Raw genomic sequence first — 20,466 nt, forward strand, 5'->3', positions numbered from 1 at the left:
ATTATCCCTGTACTGTGACATCACTGTGTGTATTATCTCTGTACTGTGACATCACTGTGTGTATTATCCTGTACTGTGACATCACTGTGTGTATTATCTCTGTACTGTGACATCACTGTGTGTATTATCTCTGTACTGTGACATCACTGTGTGTATTATCTCTGTACTGTGACATCACTGTGTGTATTATTCCTGTACTGTGACATCACTGTGTGTATTATCTCTGTACTGTGACATCACTGTGTATATTATCCCTGTACTGTGACATCACTGTGCGTATTATCTATGTACTGTGACATCACTGTGTGTATTATCTCTGTACTGTGACATCACTGTGTGTATTATCTCTGTACTGTGACATCACTGTGTGTATTATCTCTGTACTGTGACATCACTGTGTGTATTATCTCTGTTCTGTGACATCACTGTGTGTATTATCTCTGTTCTGTGACATCACTGTGTGTATTATCTCTGTTCTGTGACATCACTGTGTGTATTATCCTGTACTGTGACATCACTGTGTGTATTATCTCTGTACTGTGACATCACTGTGTGTATTATCTCTGTACTGTGACATCACTGTGTGTATTATCCTGTACTGTGACATCACTGTGTGTATTATCCTGTACTGTGGCATCACTGTGTGTATTATCCCTGTACTGTGACATCACTGTGTGTATTATCTCTGTACTGTGACATCACTGTGTGTATTATCTCTGTACTGTGACATCACTGTGTGTATTATCCCTGTACTGTGACATCACTGTGTGTATTATCTCTGTTCTGTGACATCACTGTGTGTATTATCTCTGTTCTGTGACATCACTGTGTGTATTATCCTGTACTGTGGCATCACTGTGTGTATTATCCCTGTACTGTGACATCACTGTGTGTATTATCCTGTACTGTGACATCACTGTGTGTATTATCCCTGTACTGTGACATCACTGTGTGTATTATTCCTGTACTGTGACATCACTGTGTGTATTATCCCTGTACTGTGACATCACTGTGTGTATTATTCCTGTACTGTGACATCACTGTGTGTATTATCCCTGTACTGTGACATCACTGTGTGTATTATTCCTGTACTGTGACATCACTGTGTGTATTATCCCTGTACTGTGACATCACTGTGTGTATTATCCCTGTATACATTAGAGATCTGGTTACTTTTCTCTCTGCCTCTCTCATACTTCTGTACACATGACCGGGCGATTCTTCGGGTCTTGGACGTTCTCGGTGTATAAATTACATTCACAGATAAAAGTTCGGAGTTAGTTTCCATCACATTGCGGAGTTTTTCTTTCTTTTTCCTGCTTTTGTCTGGGATAACAAGTCTCGGGGGGGACATTCGCCGGTCCCCAAACACACAAACGTCTATTACTATTTCTCTTGAAATGTGAATCGGTCTCGGGGGGCGGGGGATGGGATATGGCGGGGTCTTCTGGGACTCCATTGTTAATAAACATCTCCCTCCTCCTTGTTAGACCCATCACAGCCTTCGGCAAATCTTCGTGAAGTTTTGGATGATTTAATTTGCAGAGGGCGCGCTCGCCACCGCGGCCGCATCCAGGAGTGTAAATAGGACACGCTGTGTGTTGTGTATGAAGCCTGCGGAATAATGAGCTACGTCTGGTAAGAGGACGCCGATGCCTTCCCTTTATTTCTTCTCGTAAAGAACAATTCTACAAAGTCGCCTTATTTATTCGCATCCCCGGCGGATCGGGATTTAGTAGCGTCTGGATGGAACCGCAATTTGTATACAATCTATCGTGTGTATGTTACGCCCACTACCGAGGATTAGTACAGAAGCCAGAAGTACCGAAAGCCTGAGGAAGGAGCGTCCACATCACAAACACATGCTCCCTCTCTATCACAGACTGCTCCGCAAGCCCCCCTCTTACAGACTGCCCCCCATGTCCCTCTTACAGACTACCCCCCATGCCCCCCTTACAGACTGCCCTCCTTACAGACTGCCCCCCATGCCTCCACTTGTAGACTGCTCCCCATGCTCCCTCTCTTTTACAGACTGCTCCCCATGCCCCCCTTACAGGCTGCCCCTATGCCCCCCTTACAGACTGCCCCCATGCCCCCTAACAGACTGCCCCCATGCCCGCTTACAGACTGCTCCCCGTGCCCCAACCTTTTAGACTGCTCCCCATGCCCCTCTCTTTTACAGACTGCTCCCCATGCCCCTCTCTTTTACAGACTTCTCCCCATGCCCCTCTCTTTTACGGACTGCTCCCCATTCCCCCCCTTGCAGATTGCTCCCCATGCCCCCCTTTGCAGACTGCTCACCATGCCTCCTCACTTATACATACTTCTCTCCATGCCCCTTTGCTGTCACAGACTGCTCCCCATGCCCCTTCTCTCTCTTTTACAGACTTCTCCCCATGCCCCCCTCTTAAAGACTGCTCCTCATTACCCCTCTCTTTTAAAGTCTTCTCCCCATGCCCCCTGGCAGACTACACCCCATGCCGCCACTTGCAGACTACTCCCCATGCCGCCACTTGCAGACTGCTCCCCATGCCCCTCTCTTTTACAGATTGCTCACCATGCCCCTTCACTGTCACAGACTGCTCTCCATACCCCCTTATCAACTGCTCCCCATTCCCCCTCTCTTTCACAGACTGCTCCCCATGCCCCCCACTTCCAAGCTGCTCCATACGCTCCTTCTCTTTCACAGACTGCTCACCATGCCCCTCCGCTGCCACAGAATGATCTCCAAGCCCCCTCTATAGGACAGACTGCTCTCTATACCTCCTCTCTGACACAGATTGTTCCCCATGCCTCCTCTCTCTCACAGGCTACTCCCCATTTCCCAATTCTGCTGCACAGTTCTCCCAATGCCACTCATGTTACTGACTTTTTTCCATGCTCCCTTCTCTCGCACAGCCTACTCTTAGTTCCCTTTTCTCCCAGAATGCTTCTCATGGTTCCCTTTCTCTCACAAACTGCTCCCTATGTTGCTGTACATTGCACAGACTACTCTCCATGGTTCCCCCTCTTCTCTGTTGTGATTATTGAGTTGAGTACAGGGAAGAGATAGAGAGAACTGTGCAGCTGTAACTGTATGGCCACACAGTTCTCTCTATGATTGGGCACAGGTTCTCTCTGCCTGCTCATTAACAGTTTACAATGTTTACAAGTTTCCAATAGGAATTGGATCTATTGTAAGACCCCCACGCTAAGCCTACTTGAATTAGAACAAAAGGCAGATCCAGGAACCCTAAGGTAGGAGCACCAACGAGAGAGGTGCAAGACATAAGACGCTTGTGTTACCAAAAATAACCTCATTTTTAAACCAATGGGTTTTTTTGTTAAAAATATCCTACTAATATTATAAAGGTGAAAGTATGTGTGTTTGGGTCACATGCGGGGCGGGGTGATGGACGCTGTGCGCTACAGAGGGGGTGGAGCTATAGACGCACAAGCCGACCGCCGAGTGACAGGAAGAAGATGGCGTCACGTATGCGGAGGACACAGCAGGCAGCCATCGGTGAAGCCCGCCGCCCGGCCTGGAGAAGTAAGTCCTCTGGGGCCCCAGGGGTGGGAAACTGAAGGAGTGACTGGGACACACATCCCCAAGCCGCCATCTTCCCCTAGCATGGCATGCATGGCCTGCAGACTGCAGACCCTAAGCACAACATCACACTAGGCGCACGGAGGGTGGGGAGGAGAAGGCCGAGGCTTGAGGGTGGGGAGGGGAGTCCGTGGTCGCGGGGGTGGTGGGTTTACTGTAAAGGAGGTCGCAGCAGGGGGGGGTTGTAAAGGGGCTGGGGTCACGGGGGGGGGGGGGAGGCTTCCCGTAAAGTGGGACAGGGTATGGGGGGTGGAGAGGGAACTGGGGTCATGGGGGGCCAGGTTGTGCAGGGGGTGCAAAGGGGGCCGACACCGGGGTCGCAGGTAGGGGGGAAGGGGGCCGGAGTTGCGAGAGAGGAAAGAGGGCCGGGGTTGTAGAGGAGGGGTGGTGGAAAGGGAGCCCGGGGTTGCTTGGGCAGTGGAAAGGGGCCGGGGTTGTGGGGGGTGGTGGAGAGGGGGTCGGGGGGAGAGGGGTTGGAAAAGGGACGCAATGGGGGGGCCAGAGCCCATGCTACAGGTGGGTCGCGCAAAGCGGGAACGCTTCCGCGGACGAAGTCGCAGGTACTGCTAGTATTAAAATAATTTCTGATGATGAACTTTTATGAATTTGTACAAATGTTACAGTGGACGAACCTGTAAAGCTTGTATAGTAGAGTGATACAAATAATCTGAGACCGTATAAAACGTAAGTCTCTGCCCAACAAACCATACAAGGCCAGGAACACTTCTCCGGCTCTGTTATTTAAGCATCACTCACTAAGGAATTTCTGCTGATATCACATGCGAGCGGCCGGCTCGGGGACAGTCTGCAAATGCAGCTCCGGCAACAATTACATCAATCTGCATTCAGGCCAAAAACAGTTAATATAATAATCTGTGAGAAAACCGAAAAAAAAAAAAAAAAACAGGTTCTTACAATGCAAAGAATCTCTCCAGGTCACGGACAGGTCTCAAGGCTTCAATCATCCACAGGTTAAATGTGAGGAGTTCACGGAGGGGCATTCAATCTCCTGGCCCTAATGCCCCCGCCTGCTGCTCGCCGCAGCGTAATTCCATCTATTAATATTGCAGAGGGTGACAATGGCAATGGCCAGTGATCCAAATATAAGTCTGAGCACAAGCCTCCTGAGGAAGGACATGGAAAAGGATTTGTATTTGCTCTGAAGGCTGCACGATATTACCTGGACCTGAGATTTAATCATCTCCAGCAAAACCCCGAAGCAAAAGGAAGCTGAAAGTAGCCAAGAGGTGATTCTTGTTATAGAACACAATTCTCTACCAAGTGCAAGGGAAAAAGTTTATAAGAAGAATCAATAGTTTGAGAAAATCTACCGAATGTTTCCCTTCCATAATATAAGACTTCACTAGGGCTGCCCATATACTCTCGAATTGACTACCTTACCTTAGTAAGCATAAAGTGACAGAACCCAACACTTCTGAACTGGCTCCTCCCGTACATCCTACTCTTCCTTCCCTTTTCTCCCAGAATGCTTCTCATGGTTCTCTTTCTCTCACAAACTGCTCCCTATGTTGCTGTACATTGCACAGACTACTCTCCTGCAGCTGTAAGTATGGCCACACAGTTCTCTCTATGATTGGGCACAGGTTCGCTCTGCCTGCTCATTGAAGTTCCTGCCTGTCAGTATGTATGCTATTTGTGCTTGGTGCAAGTGGGTTACAGCAGTTCAATTTGTGCAGAATCTTATCTTTAAAATGGCACCAGGATCACAGTTCTAGGTACTATACATCCAGAGATAGAGCTGTTGGTATAAAGGGCGTATCTCTGTTACGTCTCTAGCACTTGAAGTTCCTGCCTGTCAGTATGTAGTATGCTATATGTGCTTGGTGCGAGTGGGTTACTGGATTTCAACTGAGTTCAATTTGTGCAAAATCTTAAAGTGGTACCAGGATCACAGCTCTAGGTACTATACATCCAGAGATAGAGCTGTTGGTATAAAGGGCGTATCTCTGTTACGTCTCTGGCACTTGAAGTTGCTGCCTGTCAGTATGTATACTATACGTGCTTGGTGCGAGTGGGTTACAGGATTTCAACTGAGTTCAATTTGTGCAAAATCTTAAAGTGGTACCAGAAATACAGCTCTAGGTACTATACATCCGGAGATAGAGCTGTTGGTATAAAAGGCGTATCTCTGTTACATCTCTGGCACTTGAAGTTCCTGCCTGTCAGTATGTATGCTTTATGTGTTTGGTGCAAGTGGGTTACAGGATTTCAATTTGTGCAGAATCTTATCTTTAAAATGGCACCAGGATCACAGTTCTAGGTACTATACATCCGGAGATAGAGCTGTTAGTATAAAGGACATATCTGTATTACATCCTTAGGACCTAAAGTGCCGCCTGTCAGGTCCTTGGTGCAAATGGGTTATAGGAGTTTTACAAGGGAGTTCAATTTGTGCAGAATCTTAGCTTTAACCCGGTACCAGGATCACAGTTCTAGCTGCTATACAACCGGAGATAGAGCCATTAGGGCTCTATTGATTTTGATTTTTGAATGTATCTTGGCACTTGAGGTGCCATCATCTCAGGATGTATGAGATGCATCCTTGGTAGTGGAACGATTAAAGGAGTTGTCCAGTTTAGAAATGCCCCTTTTGTAGACCTTATTAGAGATTTTTGAGCAATGGAGGACTGGGGTTTCATCTTTTAGCCACAGCTGAGAGCAGTTACAAGAAATATCTCTCAGTCCCTCTCTTAGTCCTGTCCTGCATTACAAAGACAACCCACTAATATGAACAAATACTGCACAATGCTAAGTTTCTCCTCTGGAGGCGCTGCAGGGAATGCTTATTGCCAGGTTACCCCACAAATTATAGTGGATTGGGGTCCCAGCAGGAAAATGATCTTATTATCAAGGAACCCATCCAATACCCAAAGATTGCAGTCACCCAACAGGGGCCCAAAGCCCCACATAAGCCCATATCTTGGTATAACATTTGGAGAGGGCCATTGGGCATGTTGGGTTTCAAAATCTTCAATCCTGGGATCCTGCTCAGATGAGCCATGTTCATGGAGTCAAGAAGATACTTAGTATTTGGCAGGTAGGAAGGTGATTCGTATTGCAGACATTAAGTTTGTGCCCCCTCCAGTAGATGATATACAGAGCTGAGTAATACGGAGGCACAAAACACATAACAGTAACATAACACTCACGGAACGTTCTGATGATGTCACTGGGAATCCCGAGAGGACTGGCTCCGAAAGAGTTCACTGCCTTTACTGCAAACTGGTACAGGGTGTCTGGTGACAAACCCTTCAGCACCATCGAGTCCATCTGAACCTGCTCTGTAATGGCGACCCAATCACTGTCTATATCCGGCCTAAGACAAAACAGGAGAGAAAAGAAGGATAAGCGAAGAACAGAACTCAGGAGAGAGGAGGAGAATGAGGATGTAACGGATTCAAGAAGGACTCACAGGCTTTCTCTATGAGTGGGGGGAGCAGGACTCACAGGCTTTCTCTATGAGTGGGGGGGAGCAGGACTCACAGGCTTTCTCTATGAGTGGGGGGGAGCAGGACTCACAGGCTTTCTCTATGAGTGGGGGGAGCAGGACTCACAGGCTTTCTCTATGAGTGGTGGGGGGGGGGCAGGACTCACAGGCTTTCTCTATGAGTGTGGGGGGGAGGACTCGCAGGCTTTCTCTATGAGTGGGGGAGCAGGACTCACAGGCTTTCTCTATGAGTGGGGGGGGTGCAGGACTCACAGGCTTTCTCTATGAGTTTGCAGGACTCACAGGCTTTCTCTATGAGCTTGCAGGACTCACAGGCTTTCTCTATGAGTGGGGGGAGCAGGACTCACAGGCTTTCTCTATGAGTGGGGGGGGAGCAGGACTCACAGGCTCTCGCTATGAGGGGGGGAGCAGGACTCACAGGCTTTCTCTATGAGTGGGGGGAGCAGGACTCACAGGCTTTCTCTATGAGGGGGGGAGCAGGACTCACAGGCTTTCTCTATGAGTGGGGGGAGCAGGACTCACAGGCTTTCTCTATGAGTGGGGGAGCAGGACTCACAGGCTTTCTCTATGAGTGGGGGGAGCAGGACTCACAGGCTTTCTCTATGAGTGGGGGGGGAGCAGGACTCACAGGCTTTCTCTATGAGTGGGGGGAGCAGGACTCACAGGCTTTCTCTATGAGTGGGGGGAGCAGGACTCACAGGCTTTCTCTATGAGTGGGGGGAGCAGGACTCACAGGCTTTCTCTATGAGTGGGGGGGTGGGGCAGGACTCACAGGCTTTCTCTATGAGTGGGGGGAGCAGGACTCACAGGCTTTCTCTATGAGTGGGGGGGTGGGGCAGGACTCACAGGCTTTCTCTATGAGTGGGGGAGCAGGACTCACAGGCTTTCTCTATGAGTGGGGGGTGGGGCAGGACTCACAGGCTTTCTCTATGAGTGGGGGGAGCAGGACTCACAGGCTTTCTCTATGAGTGGGGGGGAGCAGGACTCACAGGCTTTATATATGAGTGGGGGGGCAGGACTCTAAGGCTTTCTCTATGAGTGGGGGGAGCAGGACTCACAGGCTTTCTCTATGAGTGGGGGAGCAGGACTCACAGGCTTTCTCTATGAGTGGGGGGAGCAGGACTCACAGGCTTTCTCTATGAGTGGGGGGAGCAGGACTCACAGGCTTTCTCTATGAGTGGGGGGAGCAGGACTCACAGGCTTTCTCTGTGAGTGGGGGGAGCAGGACTCACAGGCTTTCTCTATGAGTGGGGGGGGGAGCAGGACTCACAGGCTTTCTCTATGAGTGGGGGGAGCAGGACTCACAGGCTTTCTCTATGAGTGGGGGGAGCAGGACTCACAGGCTTTCTCTATGAGTGGGGGGGGGTGGGGCAGGACTCACAGGCTTTCTCTATGAGTGGGGGAGCAGGACTCACAGGCTTTCTCTATGAGTGGGGGGTGGGGCAGGACTCACAGGCTTTCTCTATGAGTGGGGGGAGCAGGACTCACAGGCTTTCTCTATGAGTGGGGGGAGCAGGACTCACAGGCTTTCTCTATGAGTGGGGGGAGCAGGACTCACAGGCTTTCTCTATGAGTGGGGGGAGCAGGACTCACAGGCTTTCTCTATGAGTGGGGGGGAGCAGGACTCACAGGCTTTCTCTATGAGTGGGGGAGCAGGACTCACAGGCTCTCTCTATGAGTGGGGGGGAGCAGGACTCACAGGCTTTCTCTATGAGTGGGGGGGAGCAGGACTCACAGGCTTTCTCTATGAGTGGGGGGAGCAGGACTCACAGGCTTTCTCTATGAGTGGGGGGAGCAGGACTCACAGGCTTTCTCTATGAGTGGGGGGGAGCAGGACTCACAGGCTTTCTCTATGAGTGGGGGAGCAGGATTCACAGGCTTTCTCTATGAGTGGGGGAGCAGGACTCACAGGCTCTCTCTATGAGTGGGGGGGAGCAGGACTCACAGGCTTTCTCTATGAGTGGGGGGAGCAGGACTCACAGGCTTTCTCTATGAGTGGGGGGGGAGCAGGACTCACAGGCTTTCTCTATGAGTGGGGGGAGCAGGACTCACAGGCTTTCTCTATGGGTGGGGGGGGGGCAGGACTCACAGGCTTTCTCTATGAGTGGGGGAGCAGGACTCACAGGTTTTCTCTATGAGTGGAGGGACAGGACTCACAGGCTTTCTCTATGAGTGGTGGGGGGAGCAGGACTCACAGGCTTTCTCTATGGGTGGGGGGGCAGGACTCACAGGCTTTCTCTATGAGTGGGGGGAGCAGGACTCACAGGCTTTCTCTATGAGTGGGGGGAGCAGGACTCACAGGCTTTCTCTATGGGTGGGGGGAGCAGGACTCACAGGCTTTCTCTATGGGTGGGGGGGGCAGGACTCACAGGTTTTCTCTATGAGTGGGGGGAGCAGGACTCACAGGCTTTCTCTATGGGTGGGGGGGTGGCAGGACTCACAGGTTTTCTCTATGAGTGGGGGGAGCAGGACTCACAGGCTTTCTCTATGAGTGGGGGGAGCAGGACTCACAGGCTTTCTCTATGAGTGTGGGGGGGGGGAGCAGGACTCACAGGCTTTCTCTATGGGTGGGGGGGCAGGACTCACAGGCTTTCTCTATGAGTGGGGGGAACAGGACTCACAGGCTTTCTCTATGAGTGGGGGGAGCAGGACTCACAGGCTTTCTCTACGAGTGGGGGGAGCAGGACTCACAGTATTTCTCTATGAGTGGGGGGAGCAGGACTCACAGGCTTTCTCTATGAGAGGGGGGAGCAGGACTCACAGGCTTTCTCTATGGGTGGGGGGGGACAGGACTCACAGGCTTTCTCTATGAGTGGGGGAGCAGGACTCACAGGCTTTCTCTATGGGTGGGGGGGGGACAGGACTCACAGGCTTTCTCTATGAGTGGGGGGGGGAGCAGGACTCACAGTATTTCTCTATGAGTGGGGGGAGCAGGACTCACAGGCTTTCTCTATGAGTGGGGGGGGGGGGAGCAGGACTCACAGGCTTTCTCTATGAGTGGGGAGGTGGGGCAGGACTCACAGGCTTTCTCTATGAGTGGGGGGAGCAGGACTCACAGGCTTTCTCTATGAGTGGGGGAGCAGGACTCACAGGCTTTCTCTATGAGTGGGGGGGGGAGCAGGACTCACAGGCTTTCTCTATGAGAGGGGGGGAGCAGGACTCACAGGCTTTCTCTATGAGTGAAGGGGGGGGGAAGCAGGACTCACAGGCTTTCTCTATGAGTGGGGGGTAAGCTGGGTTGCTACTAATCTGCCATCACTGCGGCTTCCACAGGGTTACGCTTCTGATATTCCTTGCGGCGTACATGACGTCAGTGTCAGAGATGGAGGGGAGGGAGCTAATAAAGATTTTACTTTGGGGACAAGAAGCTTCAATCTACGTCACAATCCCAAAATATAAGGACAAAGAACTTCTCAGATTAACCCATCGTATGCAGGAAGATGCTGAAGGCAGAGAATTAGACACTTATTAGACACCTCCTCGCCGGCCTGGAATGAGTTGCCCTGTGAAACACTTGCTGCGGTACAACATCCATTTACAGTCACTAAATGTGGATGTGCCCCAGGAGAGACGCTCCGGGGAGAGACAGAGATTTATACGGCTCAGTGTCAAAAGATCAGTACACAAGAACCATCAGAGAGGAGCCGCCATGAAAGTCCACAGCCGCGCCTCACATGTCGCCCGCTTCACTGCAGAACTTCTCGCACTTTCTTCTTCTTCTTATGTTGTTTGTTTGTTTTCATTACTTTAGGGTTTTTTGCATTCTGAGTACGGAGAGATTCGCTCTATAGGACAAGCCTTAGGTCATAGAGTGCCCGAAAAGAGACAGCCATGGCCGGTACATTAGACAGGTAGGTCATAGAAAGAACTCTGCGGCCTCTATTGAATCAGACTATTGTGCAGTACCAGCAGTTGCAGGTCCCAGGGATGAAGTGGTTACTTACTTGAGCAATACTTGAGCGATTTGTGCAGCTGCTGCTGATGTTTCCAGTCTAGAAAATGCTTTGTGAGCTCGACAGCCTGAACTGTTACATTGTAGCAAACTAGTACATAGCTAGTTCTGCTCTCTGATACATTGTATCCAGTCTAGACAATGCTCTGTGAGCTCAACAGCCTGAACTCCAGACTGATACAATGTAGCAAACCACCAAGACATGATACAAATTTGTGTTGCTACCAACCTTCTATACGCCACAGAGTAATACTGAATCGGGGAGCTTCCTTCACCGCCGCCTCTCTTCCATGAAATGGCTACTTCCGTGTCTGACACGACTACGATCTGTGGCTGCATCGGGGGATCGGGCACCAGACACATATCTGTAGAGAACATATAGAGCAGAAAGGTGTAATAGATGAATCTGAAGTGAATAACTACCTATTAACCCCCGCCACTCTGCGTCCCCCGGGACACATCGGGGGGTTCGATCTCTAAGTGATTACCGCATTGATTCACAACATTCATTATGGCTCATTTGTAAAGTAAAACACTAGTGAAAATCAATGTGCAAGCGGCCGGGTAACAAGTCTGCGCTCTGCGGAGCTGATATCTATGTGTCCCCAGAGTCAGGCGTAATAGTCTGCAGGATAGAGCCAGGGCTGCGGCCGAGCGCTCCACCTCAGATACTACACCTGACATGACTAGTATGCCTTATATATAGCCCATATTACACTGCTACAGGCATATCCTCTGGCAATGTAATGTGCACAGAGGGCCGCACGGATTAAGCCGCCACCAGCAGACCTGTCAGCAGAAGCCGCATGTATCTGTAGGGCTCTCGTCCTGGAATTTTTGCAATCTGATCACATTCATGAGGCATTAGAGTACACCAGGCAGTACGGTTGGATGGTTTGTCTCTTACCTAACGATAGTGTTGATACGTCCCTCGGCATACTGGCCCGTCCTTTACCTGCCCAGTTATAGGCTCCGACACTGACCCGGTGCAATGTTCCTGGCTGTAAATCATTCAGGATGACTTTCTAATAGAAAAGACAGAAATATTTATGTTTCTCTCTATCCTTAGTAGAGGACATCAATTTTCGACCCATGGGTGTTTGAAGGGGACAGTTCACCACCTCCACCAACTCAAAATCTTTGCATCCTTTAATAGTCCATGTTCCACTGACTCTGGAGCAGTTGGAATTTTCTCTCTAACCCACACCGTTCCTGAGCAATCACTGCAGTTAGTGTCAGCACTGTTATGCTCCCTACTGTAAGGTGGGCGGTCTCTGTCTTTCTGCAGTAGTCTAGAACCGCCCACCTGACAGTAGGGAGCATAACAGTACTGAAACTAATTGCAGTGATTGCTCAGGACCAGTGTGGGCTAGAGAAAAAATTCCAACTGCACCAGAATCAGTGGAGCAAGGCCTATTGTTGGACGAAAAGAGCTGGAGGTGGTGGAGTTAGTGAAAGGGTCTCAGCACTTGTGGCTGCATGTTGGATCCCAACTAATAAGGTCTAGTGGTGATATAAATGGAAGCTCCCGGGGCTACAACATATAACATAGGGCCAGGTCTGGTCCTCCACAGTGTGAGCTATTCTTTATGGCATCTTATAAAAGGGAGCCCAAGAGACCTAATAGCACATATAGGAAGGGTTGTTAGTAGAGGAGTCATTATATAGAATGCATATACTGTATCTGATAAGGAACCTGTAAAGCTGTAAATAAGGAAACTAAGTCAATGACGGGAGCCATACTCCATCAATTGTCAGAAATGGGACATGACCACTGGTTGTGCATGCCCACTACTGCTCCATTCACTGTCTATGAGACCGATGGAGATAGAAGAGTAGAGTCCTCGTCTATCTTCATCAGTCTCATGCACGTTCTGGCAATGGATGGGGGTCCCAATGCTGGGACCCCACATCGATCCAGCAGATAACGCTTCAAAACCCCCTAGGAAAAAAAATCACAAAAAGTCCTATCAGAAAACAACGATCCTCAGTCCCCTTGTCAGTGAGTCAGCGAGACTGGTGTTTTTTCCCGTCCCTGACTGACAGATGGCAATGATGGTGCAAAATTCATCAGAACATTCTTGACGAACGTCCATGTGTGAACGCGATGACTCAGGGATACGGCTGCTGAAATCACAGGAAAACTTCTCTGCGCACCATCTGCTGCCGTCTTATCTTCTGCCAATATACAAGAGAGAGGCCCTATAGCAAAGACTGGTACAGGGTTTGGCCATCATAGGTAGAAGGTGCAGCTATGAGTCTGGTGGGACATCTTCTCTGTGCCCTCAATGTCTGGAGGATGCCAAAAAGCCAGTCCTCCTTGGCTGATACAGGGCAAACTTGGGTATTTTGGGCCTGTTATTTCCCTCTCTATACCCTTACCAGACCCTTCGGCCAAGATCCCACCCCATGACTTGATACCAATCCAGTTCCTCTATAGATGGGGTTCCCGCAAATGTTCTTCCACCTAGTAGCAATGGGGAAAGATATCTAGCTAGGGTTCTGGTAGTGATATGAATGCCAGTTTTGCACCAATCCACATTGGTTGGTTTACCTATAGACAGGGCAAGCTACATCTTCATCTTGGGTGTAAGGGTCTAGCGTCCCCTTCTATGTCCTTACCAGACCCTTCACCCAATATCCCACTTCATGACTTGGTAACAATGCAGTTCCTCCATAGATGGGAATCCCGCACAGTAGGAATGGTGCAGAAGGTGTAGCTAAGGGTCTGGTGGGGCATGTGCTCCAAGTGCTCAATACCAGTGGACAATCTGTCTTGGCTGGTGTACTAGGATACAAGGCAAGACATCTTGGGCCTGTTACTATCCACCTCCATACCCTTACCAGGACCCATCGCCCAATTCCACACCCCATGACTTGGTAACAAGTGATTTCCTCTGTATATGGGAGTCCTGCACAAGCTCTCCAACCAAGTAGCAATGGGTCAACCAGTGTAGCTGAAGGTCTGGTGGGGCATGTGCTTTGGGTGGTCAATGCCAACTCAAGAAGCTAGTCCAACTTGGCTGGTATAACTAGATACGGGTAAAGCTAAATCTTTGCTCTAGGTGAAGGAGTTTGGGTGTGTTCTTTCCTCCTCTATACCCTTACCAGGGAATTTCAACCAATGTCTCACCCCATGACTTCGTAACAATGCAGGCCCTCTACAGATGGGAGTCTTGTACAAGTTCTCCTGCCAAGTAGCTAAGGGTCTGGTGGGGCATATGCTCCATAGGCTCAATGCCAGTGGGTCACCAAGAAAGTGTACCTAGATCTTTGATTTGGGGCCTGTCAATTCCCCCTCCCTATCCTTATCAGAACTTTTAGCCCATACCCCACCCCATGACTTGGTACCACTGCAGTTTCTCCATCGATGGGAGTCTTGTTCAGGTTCTCCCACCTAATAGTGATAGTGATGAGACTGAGGACCCCATACCCGCCATTGCTATAAGGTCCATAAACAGCGCCCTCTAATAACCTTTGATGTAATAATACTATAGCTATACAACGCATCAGACATGGCCGAGGCCCGGCACTACTTACAAACATCTCCATCGCTTCCAGTTGCCCCTGAAATAGAAATGTCCATTGTTACTTTTATCTACAGATATCTTTACATCAAGTCAAGTACTTTGAAATCGGTGTGGCCTCCATTAGCGACTGAGACATCTCCAAAAGTCTCAATAGCTACATCAGTAAAAGTGCTCTCATCTAAGAGGTCACAAAAAGAGCAGGTCTCGGGCCTAAGTCAAGAGGAAGCCATAGGATCCGGCCCCGAGACAATACCAATAAGTAGTATAAATAGACCCCGGTACAGGATGTGCCTGCAAATAACTCTAAGTGACCTCTAAAGAACTGGGAAGGGGGCGAGTAAGAAAAAAACTAAAAGTTCTAGCCTTAAAGAAGACAAATAAGATAAAGAATAAGAAGAAAATTCTGTTCCCAGGCAGCTCTCCCCCTCTATCCTAGCAGGAAGTCTCAGCAGCAGAGTCTCTTCTGTGCTATGTGCTTGGGAATGGAAAGGGTTAATAGGGTCAGGGGCTAGGGATTTAGTTAAAGTTACCCCCCATCCTTTGGATAGGTGATTTATTTTTTGTCACCCCTTTAAGAGCTTTGCAATGACTCCGGACATACAAGGTCCACTCATTATAGATGATCCCCGGGGGGGTATTTTGCAGCAGAGTTATTTGGGACGCCGCAGCTTTAATAACCAGCGATCTTTAATCATTTATAGCATCGTCCTATAAATATTCCAGTAATTGTGTAACTCACCATATTCAACATCTCCAGTCTGAGGGGAACGTCCTGAGTCTGCTGTTTTACGTGTTTGCCGTTAATTACCTCGGTGTAGAAAACCTGCGAGAAAAACACCAAAAATTACAAGGAAGCAGAATAATAACTTATTAAACTTTTAATATCACGATAATGAAGGTGTCAGGAACGTCAATGGAAAGGCGCAAGGAAACGTATCACAGAATGGCGGAGATTAAATATTTAATGCATTAATACCGCCCTGTAAGCTGCAATATCCCCAAAGTGACCCGACCGGGGCAAGAAATGTACAATGAGAAAAACACTGGGAAATTTATGAAAATGATAAAGATTACATTATAGAGAGGGGCGATATGGGGTGTGGAGGTCTCACTGGGCTCAGGGGCCTTGGGGGGTCTTGAGGGGTCCTAAAAGACAAGTGTGTAACAGCAGGGGGCACCATAATGAGTATGTAACAGCAGGGGGCACCATAACGAGTATGTAACAACAGGGGGTGCCAGAACAAGTAAGTAACAGCAGGGGGCGCCATAACAAGTATGTAACAGCAGGAGGTGACAGAACAAGTATGTAACAGCAGGAGGTGCCATAACGAGTATGTAACAGCAGGAGGCGCCATATCAAGCATGTAACAGCAGGAGGCACCATAACATGTATGTAACAGCAGGAGGCGGCATAACAAGTATGTAACAGCAGGAGGCGCTATAACAAGTATGTAACAGCAGGAGGTGCCATGACGAGTATGTAACAGCAGGAGGCGCCATATCAAGCATGTAACAGCAGGAGGCCCCATAGCAAGTATGTAACAGCAGGAGGCGCCATAACAAGCATGTAACAGCAGGAGGCGCCATAGCAAGTATGTAACAGCAGGAGGCGCCATAGCAAGTATGTAACAGCAGGAGGCATCATAACATGAATGTAACAGCAGGAGGCGCCATAACAAGTATGTAACAGCAGGAGGTGCCATAACGAGTATGTAACAGCAGGAGGCACCATAACAAGTATGTAACAGCAGGAGGCGCCATAGCAAGTATGTAACAGCAGAAGGCACCATAACAAGCATGTAACAGCAGGAGGCGCCATAGCAAGTATGTAACAGCAGGAGGCGCCATAGCAAGTATGTAATAGCAGGAGGCACCATAACAAATATGTAACAGCAGGGGGCGCCATAACAAGTATGTAACAGCAGGAGGTGCCATAACGAGTATGTAACAGCAGGAGGCGCCATATCAAGCATGTAACAGCAGGGGGCACCATAACATGTATGTAACAGCAGGGGGCACCATAACAAGTATGTAACAGCAGGAGGCGCCATAGCAAGTATGTAACAGCAGGAGGCGCCATAACAAGTATGTAACAGCAGGAGGCGCCATAGCAAGTATGTAACAGCAGGAGGCGCCATAGCAAGTATGTAACAGCAGGAGGCGCCATAACAAGTATGTAACAGCAGGAGGCGCCATAGCAAGTATGTAACAGCAGGAGGCACCATAACAAGTGTGTAACAGCAGGAGGCGCCATAACAAGTATGTAACAGCAGGGGGTGCCATAACAAGTATGTAACAGCAGGGGGCGCCATAACAAGTATGTAACAGCAGGGGGTGCCATAGCAAGTATGTAATAGCAGGAGGCACCATGACAAGTATGTAACAGCAGGAGGCGCCATAGCAAGTATGTAACAGTAGGAAGCATCATAACATGTATGTAACAGCAGGGGGTGCTATATCAAGTATGTAACAGCAGCGGCTACCATGGCAAGTATGTAACAGCAGGAGGCGCCATAACAAGTATGTAACAGCAGGAGGCGCCCTAGCAAGTATGTAACAGCAGGGGGCACAGTAACAGACATTTTATGGACACCCCCTTTCATTATAAGCGTTGGTATCTACAACTGACCAGGGAAATTACACTCTGGCACGGCCCCTTTTAAAATCATGTTAGTACATGGCAGGGCCAAGTTCATCACAGTGGCAGTACCTTATCCTGCCTATACTGTATAAGAGAGTTAAAGGGATTTTCCGGGATTAGAAAAATATGACAGCGCCACTTCTGTCCACAGGCTAAGTGTGGTATTGCAGTTGCGCTCCATTAGCCTGAGTTACAATACCACATACAACCTGCGGACCAGTGTGGCGCTGTCTTTCTAAGGACGTGTCATTAATATTCCATTCCTGGACAATCCCTTGGTCAGTGTTGTCCACATCCCGGTAAACATCTTGTGAGATTACTCGCGGCGTCTTCGCTTTCTACACCTAATGATGAAAGGGCCGCGTGTTTGGCGTCTATTGCGGAGACACAATCATCTTTCTTCTTTCATCTTTCTGCTCGCTCCTTCCGGCTACATCCTCTTATTGATTAGCCTGTCTGCCCCATTGTTACTAATTAGGTGAAAATTGTCATCAAAGTGTAGCGGCGCCCCCTGTGGGACCCTCCTCTGCTCCCGGTATTATCTCCAGAGGATAAACTCATTTTCTGTTGCAATAAATGGCAGCGCTCTACGTCGCCTATCTCTCAGCTTCGATCCGCCGAAGCCCGGCTCCGGCTAATGATCCTGCAGGTAAAAATCCTCCTCGTTGCTGTCTGGGCCGTTGTGTATTTCGCCCCTGTTCACACTGGACTTCCGGCACCTGTAATTTATGATTTAATTTTTCATCAATACGTGTAATTGTTCTCTCACTTGTAGCCAATTCCAATCCCCGGGGGCCACGTACAATTAATTTTTACTGCGGCTTCTGCTTGATAATTTATTAACCTTGTCTCTCATTGTTTGGTTTCGCGTTGGATTTATCGCAGCGGCCGCGCTTTTGGCGGTGAATTTATCGGAGCGGTCGTAGTTTATGCAGATGGGTTTTAAATATGTGGCCCCTGAGAAACAATGAGGATGAAGAAACGTATCAGGCGAGAGAGAGAGGACGCCATAAAACACGCCGCTCTATTACTCCGCGTTGTCCTCTCCACTTAGAACACTGATGGATGGGGTTCCGATACTTACCTGAAGTCACTTAAAGGGGATGTCCACCCTGGGCAACTTTTTATAGGTTAATTTTTCACTAGATCGTGGTCGGAGTCTTGCTTTACTGACACAGAGCTCCAAATCCCCTGCGTAGGTGAGGTGGAGTTGGGTGCGTTTCATTGGGTCCAGGCAACCAATCAGATTTTCCCCTTACGGAGAGGCATACACACTGGATGGTTCCAAGTCTACAGGCGGCATTCTATACAATAAGTATAATGTAACAGTCCTTAAAGGGAATGTCCATGGAACCTAAAATTTCATCCCAGCCTTGCAGATGGATAGTTTAGGGTCACCTAACTCATACAGTGTTGCCCCCTTGTGGATCGTTACCTCCGTTGCCGAGATATGACAAGTTGTAAACAAGCAATTGATCTCTTTGAGCGCCGCCATTGTTCTACTGCTCATTTGCATACCGACAAAAAGAGCAATATCTCGGCAACGGAGGAAGCGAGCCACAAGGGGGAGACACCGTAGGATTCAGGTGACCGTAACCTATCTATCTGCAGAACTGGATGGATATGCTAGGGTCTGGTGACAACTAGAGATGAGCGAGTAGTACTCGATCGAGTAGGTATTCAAAATACTTGTACTCGATCGAGTACCACTCGCTATTTGAAGGTCAGATTCGATGCAGAACCAGTGTTGATTGGCCAAATGCTATACAGTGTATAGCATTTGGCCAATCAACACTGGTTCTTCTCTTACCGTTAGAAGTCTTCTCCCCGCGTCATCTTCCAGCTTTGAATTCACTCTGCTTAGGCTTCGGGCCTAGGCAGAGCCGAGCGCGCATGCCCGCTTACACTGTAAGCGGCCATTTTCTTGTAGCCCGGGCATGCGCAGTCGGCTCTGCCTAGGCCCGAAGCCTAAGCAGAGTGAATTCAAAGCCGGAAATCGACGTGAGGAGCAGAATCCAGCCCGACCCTCACTCGTGGACTTGGTAAGTACAATTTGATCGAATGTTACCTACTAGAGATGAGCGCCCGCACTCTCCTAAGCCCCGCCTTCGCTATAATACTAGTCGGGAGAGGGGCGGGGCTAATGAGAGTGTGGGTGGAGAGTCTCCCCACCCAGTACCCGCCCACACTCTCCTAAGCCCCGCCTTCTCTATAATACTAGTGGGGGATGGGCGGGGCTTATGAGAGTGTGGGCGGAGAGTCTCCCGCCCAGTACCCGCCCACACTCTACTAAGCCCCGCCTTCTCTATAATACTAATCTCTATTGCCTACCTACCCCTGAAACGAGTATTTTTCCCCCATAGACTATAATAGGATTCGATATTTGAATATTGAGGGGCTACTCGAATCGAATATTGGAATATCGAATAGTAAACTGTTCGCTCATCTCTAGTGACATCCCCTTTAAGAACTGTTACATTATTCTTATTGCAAGGATGCCTGCATGCGCAGAAGGCCAGCATGTAATACCAAATATCACCTGTAGTGGTTACTGTAGGGAATTGTATAATTACAGATGGTTCCTCCAGGGCTAACAGTTCATTGTCTTTACAGAATGAGCCCATGTCCGCACACTGATGCCCAGATCTGACCATTCCTTATGATTCTAGAGGTCTTTGTTCCTACAGATAGTGCCCCCTAGTGACCTACATTCATCAGTTATTCCGTTTCTTGAGTTTTCCACCCTCCATTGACTTACGGTGTATCCGTTGATGGTGCTGACGTGCTGTCGGGGCATCCTCCATTGTACACTGAAGGCCGTGCAGTTGATGGGCTCCAGGAGGATGTCCAGGGGGGGCCCCAGCCGCTCTGCAAAGACACAGAATCATAGAGTTAGGAAGGCATATAATACAGGGGGTACCTACTGGAGGGAGATTGGGAGATGACAACCCTGTGAGGCCACAAAAAATGATGCTAATGAAGAGTCTTAAGACTTGGGATCTACTTAGGATCCGTCCGGTATCAATCACAAGAGATCTCCATCAGCCGGCTGCCTACCAAATCTACTGTATAGAGCAATATTCCGTATAGGGTAAAAGGTGGCCCTATGGGGCCCCTAGACTTCCAGATCTTCTGACTGCTTGGTCAAGGGTAGTTTTACTAGTAGTCAAGTATCTTCCCTGTCCCTTGGATTGTTTGGATTCAGCAAGGATGGGGGAGCGTAAAATATCAGGGGCTCTATGGGGTAGGTGGTGGTGGAGAGAGATAAGGTGGCAGTAGGGCTGTGTG

The 20,466-nt window shown here is 49.1% G+C and overlaps 1 protein-coding gene across 1 annotated transcript in view; it reads right to left on the reverse strand.

Moving 5' to 3' along the window:
* Positions 1 to 20,466, reverse strand: part of EGFLAM (EGF like, fibronectin type III and laminin G domains) — an 85,762-nt gene that overhangs the window by 23,226 nt on the left and 42,070 nt on the right. The window contains exons 2-7 of the mRNA XM_075267579.1: positions 19,937 to 20,046; positions 15,277 to 15,360; positions 14,548 to 14,574; positions 11,915 to 12,032; positions 11,237 to 11,372; positions 6,757 to 6,923 (exon numbers count right to left, since the gene is read on the reverse strand). Of these exons, the coding sequence (XP_075123680.1) occupies positions 6,757 to 6,923; positions 11,237 to 11,372; positions 11,915 to 12,032; positions 14,548 to 14,574; positions 15,277 to 15,360; positions 19,937 to 20,046 (642 nt within the window). The remainder of the gene's footprint in view (positions 1 to 6,756; positions 6,924 to 11,236; positions 11,373 to 11,914; positions 12,033 to 14,547; positions 14,575 to 15,276; positions 15,361 to 19,936; positions 20,047 to 20,466) is intronic.

Source organism: Leptodactylus fuscus, chromosome 1 (assembly GCF_031893055.1).
Source record: "Leptodactylus fuscus isolate aLepFus1 chromosome 1, aLepFus1.hap2, whole genome shotgun sequence".
NCBI lineage: Eukaryota > Metazoa > Chordata > Amphibia > Anura > Leptodactylidae > Leptodactylus > Leptodactylus fuscus.